Source organism: Hippoglossus hippoglossus, chromosome 21 (genome assembly GCF_009819705.1).
Source record: "Hippoglossus hippoglossus isolate fHipHip1 chromosome 21, fHipHip1.pri, whole genome shotgun sequence".
Classification (NCBI taxonomy): domain Eukaryota; kingdom Metazoa; phylum Chordata; class Actinopteri; order Pleuronectiformes; family Pleuronectidae; genus Hippoglossus; species Hippoglossus hippoglossus.
In genome coordinates this window covers 19,883,537-19,895,970 of record NC_047171.1, presented here as the reverse complement: position 1 = coordinate 19,895,970, position 12,434 = coordinate 19,883,537, and the positions used below count along the sequence as shown (strand labels likewise).

The 12,434-nt window shown below is 41.2% G+C and overlaps 1 protein-coding gene across 1 annotated transcript; it reads left to right on the top strand.

The window, feature by feature from the left end:
• The first annotated feature begins 4,104 nt into the window (after nt 1-4,104).
• On the top strand, nt 4,105-11,908 carry serpine3 (serpin peptidase inhibitor, clade E (nexin, plasminogen activator inhibitor type 1), member 3). Its single transcript, XM_034574326.1, has 9 exons — nt 4,105-4,345; nt 5,271-5,599; nt 6,500-6,727; nt 7,805-8,047; nt 8,666-8,864; nt 9,282-9,382; nt 9,479-9,565; nt 9,647-9,730; nt 11,300-11,908. The coding sequence occupies exons 2-9, from the start codon at nt 5,335-5,337 to the stop codon at nt 11,350-11,352; spliced, it is 1,260 nt and encodes a 419-aa protein (XP_034430217.1). The 5' UTR covers nt 4,105-4,345; nt 5,271-5,334; the 3' UTR covers nt 11,353-11,908.
• Nucleotides 11,909-12,434: the final 526 nt, after the last annotated feature.

Here is a 12,434-nt window from a genome sequence, read left to right as displayed (position 1 = left end):
TAGACTAAACAAATTCATCTTCATCATTCAGATTCATCCTCTGGAGTACGATGAATAGCTGCATAAAATTGTGTTATTTTCATAAATTTCCTAAGAAATACTTGATGAACCTGGAGGAAAAAAGCAGGTATATTAAGAGGACTGATATCTATGAGTGTGCATGATTTGATGCTGCTTGATTGCATTTTACAGGACTGTCGGGTTTGGGCGGAGGTATGTGCTTTGTCTTCAAATCCTTTTAAAGAGTTTCTTCTTGATTTGTCATTGGCTTGTAGAGACGGCTCAGTATTGGATGCAGCCTGAAACATGTTGGCATGCCGGGTCAGTACCTCAGCTTGGCCGGGCTGCAACCGAGTGGCAGCTGACCAAACAGTGGGGTGAACTCGCAGCTCAAAGAGCACTGAGGGTGACTGTGTTGTTAATATTAGCAAGTTGTAATGAAATAGTGCCAAGGCCACATCACCACCTGCACAGATGAGTGAAGAGCATGCGGGTCTTGTCAGGCCGAGGCCTCCTAAGCTCTGCTCCACCCTCCACCCCAAGACCTTAAGCAGCGGCACTTTGCTGTGTAGTCGCTCCAGGGATCAGACACAGAGAGCACAAATCATTATTTCTCCTTCACAAATATGAACCTCTAAACATAATGTTCCTCCAAAGGCCTCACGACCGCCAAGATAAAAAGCTGCTGTTTGTGGTGGCATCTCTTCAGATGATTGTCTTTGGTCAGTTACCGTGACGTCTCATCTCCTCCGTCCTTAAAATTCCAAATTCCGGCGTCCGCAGTCGGGGCGTTGGGTTTTAAAGAATGTGGCGATTACATTTAATGAAGCCGAGCCATGGCTCCACTAATTAGTCAAGTCCAGTAATGGCCGGAATCCCCTGTCAGACAAAGCAGCCAAATACCTGATAGCTACCAATCATGTTCTTTCCTTCATGGGAAAAAATGTCCACAATTTATTTTGCTGACTGTCATTTCCCCAATTAAGAGGGACAGTCGAGGGGAGATCACTGCACTGCAGATTGATTTTAGGTGAAATACGGGGATAGTACATCACTATCACCAGTTCTTCAGTCTTTGTTCTGCTGTAATAAAGTGCATGTCAAAGTGTTTCAGGGTTAATATATATATGAATTGAATTGATTGAATTGGCACAAAATGCATGGTCCCCAGACGATGTAATGCAATCCCCTGTTTTTCCTTCAGGGCCACCATGAAGTTGAAATCTGAGGTTTTGAGTGAAATTTTTCAACAACTACAAACATTCATGTTCCCCTGTGGATGAACTGTAACTTTGGCGATCACGTAACTTTTACTGTAGCGCCATCATCAGGTCAAACTACTCATCTTGCGCCGATTGGCTTAATGTAAGCATGCTGACATTCTAAATGAAGATGATAAACATGGAAAACATGAGAACTACAAAGCATTGGCATGTTAGCATAATTCAACGCAAGTGTTAGCATTTAGCTCAAAGCACTTGTGTATTTTAGTGCAGCCACACAGAGCTGCTAGACTAGATGTCCAAAATAAATTCATGGTCTCCAGATGATGACGTTTCCCTTGATTTTTCCTTCAATGCCATCACGATGGTCTGATTAGCTTAATGTTAGCATGCTGACATGCTAAATTATGATGGTGAAACGTGGAAAACATTGAGATGTGTTAGGATATTTCATTGCTAGTGTTAGCATTTAGCTCAAAGTAGGCTACTTCTGTGCTTGAGAACAGCCTCACAGAGCTGCTAGCATGACTGTAGACTCTTGTTTTTAAAATTCATGGTCCCCAGATGATGTAGCATAATGACATCGCCCTTGACTTTTCCTTTATTGGCATCACAATGATCTAGCTTAATGTAAGCATGCTGACATTAGCTGACATGCTAACATTAAGATGGTGAATGTGGAAATAATTGAGATGTGTCGGCACATTTCCATGCTAGTGTTAGCATTTAGCTTAAAGGAGGCTGCTGCTGTGCTTGAGAACAGCCTCACAGAGCTGTTAGCATCTGGCTGTAGACTCTTGTGTCTTTAGGTTTCTTAGGATTATTTATTTCTGAATATATAACATAATAAAACAATTTATGTCCTCTTGACTTTAGTTTTGTTTTCATTTTATCTTTTCTTGTTACGATTTTCAGTTTTAAAAGAGTGATTGATCTCAGTTGACTTTACCTTTAAATTTAATTGACACCCTCTGAAAAAGGCCCTTGTTGCGCTGCATCCTCGTCCCAACACGTCCACGATGAGTGAGTCCGTCCGTCCACATTCCACAGAGTAACACCAATTAGAAACGCTGACGCAGCAGCGTGGCGCTCGGGGCAGAAATGTCCTTTGATCAACACAACAAAAGGACAAATGACTTGTATAACACAACAGATGTCTTAGTGTGTGAGTGAGAATTTATAACCCGAAAAGGAAAGTCCATGGAAAATGTTTTAAATCAAACAAATATATTATGATATACTACGTAGTTGTAAACACCATTTCAAGTTACAGAGACCAGTTTAGAAATGCTCTTTCTATTACATTTGTGTGTCCCCATGCCATTCATTTTTCTTTGGGGGCCCTGGGGACAAAAAGTTGTTAGTTGCCCCTCACTTCTCTACTGCCTTGTGGTAATTGATCAATTATGAAGGAATATGGACCAAATTCAATGCATTTTCTTAGACAAATAGACCAGCCAGATAATAATAATAACTTACAAAGTGCTTCACAAATTCCATGGCAAAAAATCAATAAACTAAAATTAACTTTTTAGTAGCGTCCATATTTGCTTTTGCTTTGTGCAGCTCATGTAGTAGACTTTACATTGGGAAGTGTCACACATATACAAAATAACTTGTCTAGGTTGCAGGACAATTTTGTAAAAGCAAAACCTCTGTGAATCCGAATGAATAGTTGAAAGAGGAAGAACTGACTGTGCTCGGAGGTTGAGGTTTCCTGTCGGTGGTTTCTGGATTTTGGCGGTCAGGGGAAAAATGCCTCTTGGTTCACCAGTTGCAGTACCGCAAGTGGCCACTGTGATAAATTTGCACGATCAGGAGTAACGATGAACAAGATTCTGCTGCTTTAAAATATGAGAGCTACCGCCAGCTAATCTCAAAGAGTGGAAGCAGTTGCTATCTTCAAAAACACATTTGCTTTCTGAATGGTTAATAAATTATTAGAAATGCTTTATGGATTGGAGAGTTACTTCTCACAAAAACAACATTTTGGTTGCCAGATTGTGGGAAATTCTCCTCTAGACACCTCGATGATCAACCTTTAATTCTTCCTCTTCAATGTATTGAGCACTGACCTTTTAAAAGACACATCTGGAGCAAATGCATTTACATAAAACTCAATATTTAGTACTACAGATTTGATTTATTACAGAAGAACCCTTTATTATTGATTAGTCACCTCTTAGGATTCCGTTATGAATTGAATGATGGATTAACACAGATTGAGAACCCCACTACCATTATTAATGGCTTGACTATGAAATGAAGACAGTGAGAAACATGGTGCCCAATGTTAAGGACTTTATAACTGTAGACTACGTGAATTGGTGTGCTAACAAAGGGTTACGCCACAACCTTTTTCTCATTGTGACTCATACTGATTTATGAAGCACCAATAAACTATTTATTAACCTTTCATAAAGCCATTAATTACAGCTGCAAAGTCTTTGTTAATGGTGTCTTATCATTTATTAATTGACACATTAGATCATACACATGGTTTTAAATGTGATGGACTATATTCGTTATTTGATTAATTAATTGCTGGTATGTGGATTCCAGAGCTGGGCTAGCTGTTCCCCTCTGTTTCCAGTCTTTATGCTAAGCTAACCTTAAAAATTGTGGTAGAATACCACAGGGAAAAGAGAAGAAGTTAATTATGTTTCACATCATATTTCTTTTTATTCTGCATCATACTTACAATCATTTTACACTTTTTAATTATCCAATTATTTTATTCATCTCACTGGAATGTCTTTCTGAGGCCTAATAATAGTTTCCAACAAATTATGGCCTATAATTAAAATTTCAAAGAGCGTGCGCGCGTGCCGTGTTGTGCAGTGCGCGCGTGAGTGTGTGTTTTTGCCTGGTTTGGGATTTGCTGCTCGGTGACATGCCTCCCTCCGCCTGGCTCCTTATAGCCCCGGGGAGGCAGGAGTCCCGGACGAGTGGTACGGACATCGCCGACGGAGACCGGCGGAGCGTTCCCCTTTAAACACGGTCTTATGACTGCAGGCTGCCTCAGTGAGACAGACTGACAGCCGGGGACAAGAGGACACTTCTCCCGCTGCACAGGCTGGAGGGTCGCTGGACTCACACGGACTCACCTCAGCCGTCTGCAGGTAGGAGCTGAAACCCTCATCTGCATCACATCAGAGGAACATGCACTTTGAAATGATAGTGACAAGGACAAGACAGTCAATTAAGTCTGAATTCCAATCAATTATCTTATTGTGGCATTTATGTTTATTTGTTTTTGACCTTGTAATGCTGAGAATATAGTTTCCAACAACTTATAAGTACAAACATATTCAAGTTCTGCTTTTAAAAATAGAGTAACATGTATGAAAGTATAATTGAAGTGAAGGTTATCGAGGGTAAAACTAAAAATATATCATAGCATCATTCTTGATATTGCACTTAAGTAAGATCTAGTTTTGACCACTTGATATTCTGCAGGGTAATTTAATCAATGTACAAATGTATTTTACAAGATAATCATACATTATGAAAATTGGAAGAAAAGTATTTTAAAAACATAATCTGCAAAGCCAAGTTTTATCACAAATTGTTTACTATCATAGTAATAATGATACAATCAATCATTGTCAATATGTATGCTCCTTTATTATTTCGACAGAGTATATGTTTAATATAGCGTACACTCAATTAAAGTACTTAAGTACTGCAATTAGTTACTTTTTGCAACTGCTGATAAACCTATAGACCTATAGACTGCAAGCACTTTGCTTTGGCTTTCTCACAGTGATACTTATTTGCATATATTTTGTACCAAAACACAATTAATAAACAATACAAATATGTAAATAAACTATTTTATGTTGAACAGGCAGCACTCACAGTGTTTTCTTCTGGACTATGTCTTAAAATGCCCAATGTTAGTGTCGATTATCACGATATTGCAAATGTTCAATGCAATGAGGTTTTCACACGTGCAAATCAAGAGTTTCTGCAATATGATCATATCACGACTGTCCACTGGGTGACAGCTCTGAACCAGATTTAATATATCTTCTTTTCTTGCAGGATTTTGTTTTCCAGACCACCTGTTGCACCCTGAGGACACTTCCCCTCCTGAGGCTCTGAGGAAATGCGTCGCCTGCCGGTGGCTTCACTCCTTATTTGCTTCTGGTTGGTGGAGAGGAGCCACTGTAACGGCAGCCTGCAGGAGAGCATGGGAGCGCTGCACACCAGGTTCGCCCTCAGCCTCTACCAGACGCTCACCGAGACGGAGAACAACTCCAACCTGATCGTGTCTCCTGTGAGCGTCTCCCTGTCTCTGGGCCTGCTGCAGTTTGGGGCCAGGGGCAACACGCTCGCTCAGCTGGAGGGGACGCTGGGTTACAACGTCAACGGTAGGGTCCGTCTGAAGGGAGAAAGGGTTTTTCTTGAGTTTGCATGAGCTGCTCCTCATGCTGTGAGAGCGAAGGTGGAGAGGTGGTCGGTGGCCCTCAGTGCTGCTGGTGCCAGGTGGTGTGGAGCGGTGCTGCAGCTGCTGTTGGCCCTACAGAGCTCAGTGGTGTCTGGAGCGGTAATACCTGCCTCCACACCAACTCTAATCTCATTAACCACTCCTGCAGCTTGGCCCCGGGGTCGAGAGGTCACTGTGTTTCATTACAAACAAAGAGTGATTTCCAGCGGCTGTTTCTTTTACGTCCATGATGTGATCTCACACACATGATGGAGGTCCGGGACGGAGGTGGATGATACTGGGATCTGGTTAAGAACCATGGCTTAGCTTGAAAAACATCACAGTCAGGTTTCGGCTGGAACTGTTTTATATATTTGTTTTGTCTATAAAATGTCAGGAAATAGTGAAGATGCCAAACACCATGAGAGAACATTTTACTGAGGATCGTTTCATCTGTGAATGTTTGGAGTTCCTCAGGCTATGAGAGATTGAGAGTACATTAACCAAAGCTCAAATTAATTAAACTCAGTTTTTCTTTTGCACGTTTCTGCAGGAAGATGCTGTGACTTCAAGTAAATTGTTGCCAAAAAAAAGCAAGAGGTTGTTGAGCTGAAAAATTGAAGTCATGATTATTTTATCGTGGGGATATAACAAGACTTTTACTCACGGCTTTTGCAGCAGCAGTGATGATGATGTGATGAGATGTGAAAGCAGAGCAAAAACCTTTCCTGTGCATATTGGTTTTCTTACACAGCTACGAAGTTTGAACTTGCTTCATAAACCTCGCGCTGCTCGTGACGTTCCACCACATCTGACCTGTCCTCCATGTTTTCCTGTCTCACAGACGCTCAGGTACATGACCTCCTGTTGCACTCCCAGGGTGACGTGAGCAACACCAGCCAGGGGATGTGGCTGCAGCAGACGTGCACGTTATTCATCCAGAGTGGTGTCCAGCTCCTGACTGGGTTCACACAGCACGCAGCCGTCTGGGCCAACACCAGTGTGGTCCGGGCCAACTTCAGCCAACCCAACCACACCCGCAGCCCGCAGGAGAGACCGGCCCACAACCATGGTAATCCATCTTTATAAAACAGTTCAAAGTCAATTTCAGAATCTTATAATGAAATTAATGCCGGTTCCTTTAGTCTGTTTCAGCTCCTTGTTTTGGTTTTATGGCTCATTCACTTAGACGTGCTGCAGGCAGCTGTTTTCAACCAACAAACATGCTCTGATAAACCCACTGCATGATACCCACACACCAAACTGAGAACAGGGAAAGTTAACAACTAGTTCGCCCCAGAGGCAGATTTGTTTTCCTTTGGAGCTAAAAATGAGACTCCAGTGGGAAGAAACTCTGGCTCTGTTTCTGCATCAACCACTAACACTTTCATTAGAGTTATCAGCGTTATAGTGGCTTTTATTTCGTTGTTATCATAATACAAAAATAAATAAAAAACAACTTTATCTATATAATTTTATTTATTATTGCAAAACGAAAAACAGAGAGAAAAATTGCAAATTTAAAGAAAAGCAAAAAAAGAGAATAACCAGTTCGTAAAACAAAGGAGAATAAAATGAAGGTACACACAAACACAAAAACAACATTCATAAAATCTTTTCTGATAAAAACAAATATATACAAAGAGATAATGTGTGTGGGGCTTTGTTTAGTTTATTATATTTTATTTATTTTTATTCATCTGCTTCTGAGTCACTACAAAAATCAATGTAAGCAGCTTAACTTATAATTATAAAATTCGGGGCACTGCTTGGATTTTGCTTGTGACCATACTGTAAGCAATTGATAAGGACCAGTTCAGCCAAAGATATTTTTATTTCTATTAGAGAATAGACTTTCTCGCAGGAGAAAAGTATAATTTAAGGAAAGTAAAAAAAGGGAAATGTGATTTTTACCAGCGCCTGAGATGTTTGATGACTGACTCGTGTTTTTTATGTTTTCTCTACCGTAATGTCATGGTGTCATTTACAGAAACCTTAAAGTCAGTTATCAGTAACATTTTCACATTCCTCTTTTCATTGCATCTGACCCCATGCGTTACGTACTGTGGAGATTGCTGACTTCTGAAAGATGATTTGCTGACCACCTGACGTTATCATTCAACTCTGACCCTCCCTTGTTTACTTCCAGATGAGACGTGGCCCCTCCAGGCAGGAAGCAGCAGCGGGGAGCTGTCGGGCTCGGGCGAGGCCCAGACGGAGGCTCTGTGGTGGGGCCACCGGCTGCAGATGGCCCTGGTCAACACGGTGGCCTTCAGGGGCGTCTGGCAGAAACACTTCCTCTTCACCAACACCCAGAACCTGCCCTTCACCCTCTCCGACGGGAGCGCCATCAAGGTGCCCATGATGTACCAGGCCACAGAGGTCAGCTTCGGTAAGAGACAGCATCCCTCCGTCAATTCATCCATCCATCCATCCATCCATCCATCCATCCTTCCATCCATCCATCCATCCATCCATCCATCCATCCATCCATCCTTCTATCCATACATCTATCCATCATCCATCAATTCAGGAAAAATGTGCAATTTCAGGTCTTTAATTAGGTCAGTGGTAAAAAGCGTTTTGATATTTGACAATGTAATAAACAAATGAAACCAGAATGGCTCTCAGTAGAGTGCAAACCCCGCCGAGGCCCAATAGTCCCCTTATGAAACCATATTTAAATCCGCTAGATCCAGATTTTAATTTTGTTCCCAGCCAAATTGCGCACACTCATAACTATCAGTTCCCTAAATATGTCCGATTGTTTTCATCGAGATCAATGCATTACTGCTTGTGAAATTTGTGAAAATTCTTATCTCATAATGTTAAAAAATGTTAGTCTGTTAATCCAAATCCACACCAACATTTAATGGGATCTTTCTTAGCTCACGTCTCGTCCTTCCATCAGGAAATCTGTTCAGGAGTTTTTGCGTAATCCTGACGGTGTGAAAATAACAATGAATCAGTGGAAAGATGTTTTAAGTTGCACATGTGAACTTGTTTGCAGGTCAGTTCAGGACGGCCTCAGACCTGCGTTACACCGTGTTGGAGCTGCCTTACCTGGGCCGCTCGCTGAGCCTGCAGGTGGTCCTGCCCAGCGAGAGGAAGACGCCGCTGTCCACCCTCGACTCCCAGCTCAACGCTCGCCAACTGGCGTCCTGGGACACTGGCCTACGCAGAACCAAGATGGACATTTTCCTGCCCAGGTGGAGATCACACGCTTCTATTAAAATATTGATTTAGATGACTCATCACCAAGTGTAGATCAATTCTAGAGAAGCAAGAATACCCCCTTCATTTCCTCCTCCCCTCAGGTCAATGGGCAAAAGATTACAATTTTCTTTTGTACCAAGTGAAATATGAATCCTGAATTTATTCGAGCGGTAAATTAAACACACAAATCTTACATTCAGTTTTAAAACTTTTTAAAACATTATTTTATTGCTTTTATTTGTTCTTCTATTGCTTTATTGTTGTATCATGTGTTATTGTTGTACATATTTTTTTTTTATCTGTGCTCTGCTACAAGCCAAATGTCCACTAGCGGAACAATAGAGTACTCAACTGAACAGACTTGATGGAGAGGATGTACAAACTCTTTTTTTCCCCTCTGGTATTTACAGGTTCAGGATGCAGAACAAGTTTAACCTGAGGTCGGTGCTTCCCGCCATGGGCATCAGTGACGCCTTTAACCCGACAGCAGCTGACTTCACCGGGATTTCAGGTCAATACATCAGACAATATTGATTTTTATCACAGTTCTTGTAGGTCGCAGGTCAAACAGTGGTTACTGTAGCTGACAGTTTGTTTCTCTCTGCAGTGGAGGAGGGCCTTTATGTGTCTGATGCTTTCCATGAAGTGAGGATAGAAGTCACAGAAGACGGGACAAAGGCAGCTGCTGCCACAGGTAGACAGGACACATCCTGTAGCACTGATAATAAGACAGAGCACAATGGAAGGTTTGCTAAAAAAGGAATTTCTTTTGCAGCTATGGTGCTACTGAAACGATCCCGTGCTCCTGTTTTCAAGGCGGACCGGCCGTTCTTGTTTCTGCTGCGACAGGTTAACACAGGTATTTACTTCTCACTGTAAATAAGTCCAACTGTTCACAGTCCAGGCTGCAGGGAGGCCTCCGGAAATGACCATTCCAGATGTTCTGCATGATTTAGCTCCACTATCGTTTACATCATCGTGCAAATTGTGTTGCAGTGATTTTTTTTCAAAGAACTCTACCACCAGATACCTGAGACCTGCATGAATTGTGTGATGCATCAAAATGAACTTGAAGTCTGCATCAATTTGAGTTTAAAACAACCATAACTCTCTGGGTATCCAAAGTCCAAGACTGCATCATATTCCTCTGTGACTCCGCTGTTGTCCCTAAACTTACAAATATTACATATCAGTGAGGCACACGGAGGAACTGGGTGACATTCCTTCACTGCAATTATCATATGCTTCATTTTGAATCAATCCTCCTACCATAAATACATCAATTGTGCATAAATCCACAGCTCTAAATAGTTTATATATAATAAAAAGCTGTCCAGCTGTTTTTGTAATGATGAAACTGTATCCGTGAGCTATTGTTTGAAAGATTTATGTCCTCAGTGGGAACAACGTGGGTTTAGAGCTGAGAGTCAGACAGAGCAGGAAGTCGTAAAGTACTGAGAGATGGACACATTTTTTTGCTTAATAGTTTTTGGTCACAGTTGTAAAACTTATTCTTAGGCTTGTCAAAAATGTATGTGAACTTGATATGATTGATGGATTACACCACTCAAACACATCTGCTGAAGATTCTATAGCATCAAGAAATTTACGAAACAAATAATCTGGACTGTAGAAACAAATACAACAAAAACAAAACCAGTAAAGATTCAAAAGAGGTCAGTGATATTATTAAATATAATTAATTTAAAGTTAAACCCCAAATGTGCAGGATTGAAATATTTCTGTCTTTGGGGACCTCTAGTGGTGATGTCAGAAAGCCACAGATGGACGACATGACAGCACCTCTGCCTCCTCCATATTAGAGAATGGGACATAGGCCAAATTAATTATTTGGCCTAATTCTAATTGGTTTTAATTAGTTCTAAAAACGTAGTGAACGTCATGAATGGCTGCTGAGACTGACTCATGATTGGTCGAGCATGTGTATTGGCGGGACCTTGATACCGCCGCTCCACACCATGATCACTACATCACAGACTCTGGCTCCAAATTACGCCAAAAGATGGCAGCAGCACCCGTGTGTGGGATTTTTTGGCTTCATTTTTGTACAGTGGGAGGAAGTGGCGACACGATGTTCATCTTTATTTACATTCTATGGTCTAGAATCAGTGATAGACGTATAAACTGTGAATAAACATTGACAATGTGTCTCCTCTTCCTCATGTTGTACAGAGATAAAGCTAAAATATCCCAGTATAGGAGGAAGGGTTTACTGCAGCCAGCCACCAGGGGGCGATCAAGATAGTGTGGCTTCACTTTTGGGAAGCCGTCATGTCGTCTATCTTTATTTAAAGTCTATGACATAGGACCCATGTCTTCAGGGAAATTATCTGATACATTCTATAGAAAGTGACTTGGAGAATAAAACTGTGGTATGATCCTTTAAACTTAATGTTCCTGATTTTAGGATCCGTCTTATTCATGGGCCGAGTGATGAACCCAGCGGACCAAGCACCCTGAAATTCATTCATACCCCGACCCCTATTTCACTACTGGTATTTATTTGTGGACCAACAGGAGGGTCCACGGACACTTCAGGAAGAGGGACAATATTTTTGTACATATCTGTAAATAAAATTTTAATACATGTTTTTACATTTTGGGCTGTTTTGATGCTTATTCTTTCATTATTGTGGATTAAAGTCAAGTTTCTGCCTGATGCACAAACACACACAGAGTCACATCTATACATAACACTTTATTTACATGGCCCTTCACAGTGTAAAATAGAAACTTTATTCATGGAAATACTTACAAAAAGGCCATTTTACGCAGGACATTCTCTTTAAATAGTACTCTAGGGTTATTTACATCTTTACAGTGTATTCAAAATACTCTTTTGGTAGCGGCCTCTTCACAAACAAAGACAAGTATGGCAGATTTTGGTCCCTGTCCAAGGGGGGGGAGGGAACAGAAAAAGGGCGGCCCCCTGAATCAGAAATCAACTCTTGACCTCACTTCAGATTATTTGTGTATATTTGAGAAAACTGAAGAGAAAAAAAATCTTCTGCAACAAAAAAAAAATAGGTAGTTTTTTTTTCTTTTAAATTATATTAAATAAAAATTCTCAAATTTACACAAGTGCATTCACGGTTAAGTGACAAGAAGTCGGTTTGAGATTCACGGCAGGGAGACGGGGAGTTCTGGGAGCGGGACTAACGGTATTTGGCAGCGACCAGCACATTGGGACAAGCTGGCATCCGAGACCTCAGTTCGTCAACACTCCAGTGGACGATGGTTGATGTTGCCCATCAGCTGTTTCACACTAAAGTAAGAGTTGGGTGGTAGTGGAGGAATTAATGTTGCTCCAACGTTATTGCTGATCGTGATGCATTTAGTATCAGTTCCTGAGCTTTTTGTCCCTGTATTTCAACATTTATTACCAATAATGTTCAAACATTCACAATTATTTGACTTTTTACCGTGTTGCCCTCTCTCAGAACCTGCGCTGCAAAAGCCTGGGACTTTTTAAGTTCACTGTCTGCAAATGTACTGAAAGCAGTGGATCTTTTTTCCCTCAGGAGGAAGAACAATTATTATTC

What these genes read in the sequence shown, in the direction of transcription:
- serpine3 (XM_034574326.1), top strand. Translation starts at nt 5,335, where the DNA reads ATGCGTCGCCTGCCGGTGGCTTCACTCCTTATTTGCTTCTGGTTGGTG. An exon ending in GAGACCGGCCCACAACCATG is followed by an intron (nt 6,728 to 7,804) that starts GTAATCCATCTT and finishes GTTTACTTCCAG; the next exon opens with ATGAGACGTGGCCCCTCCAG. An exon ending in GCTGCGACAGGTTAACACAG is followed by an intron (nt 9,731 to 11,299) that starts GTATTTACTTCT and finishes TCCTGATTTTAG; the next exon opens with GATCCGTCTTATTCATGGGC.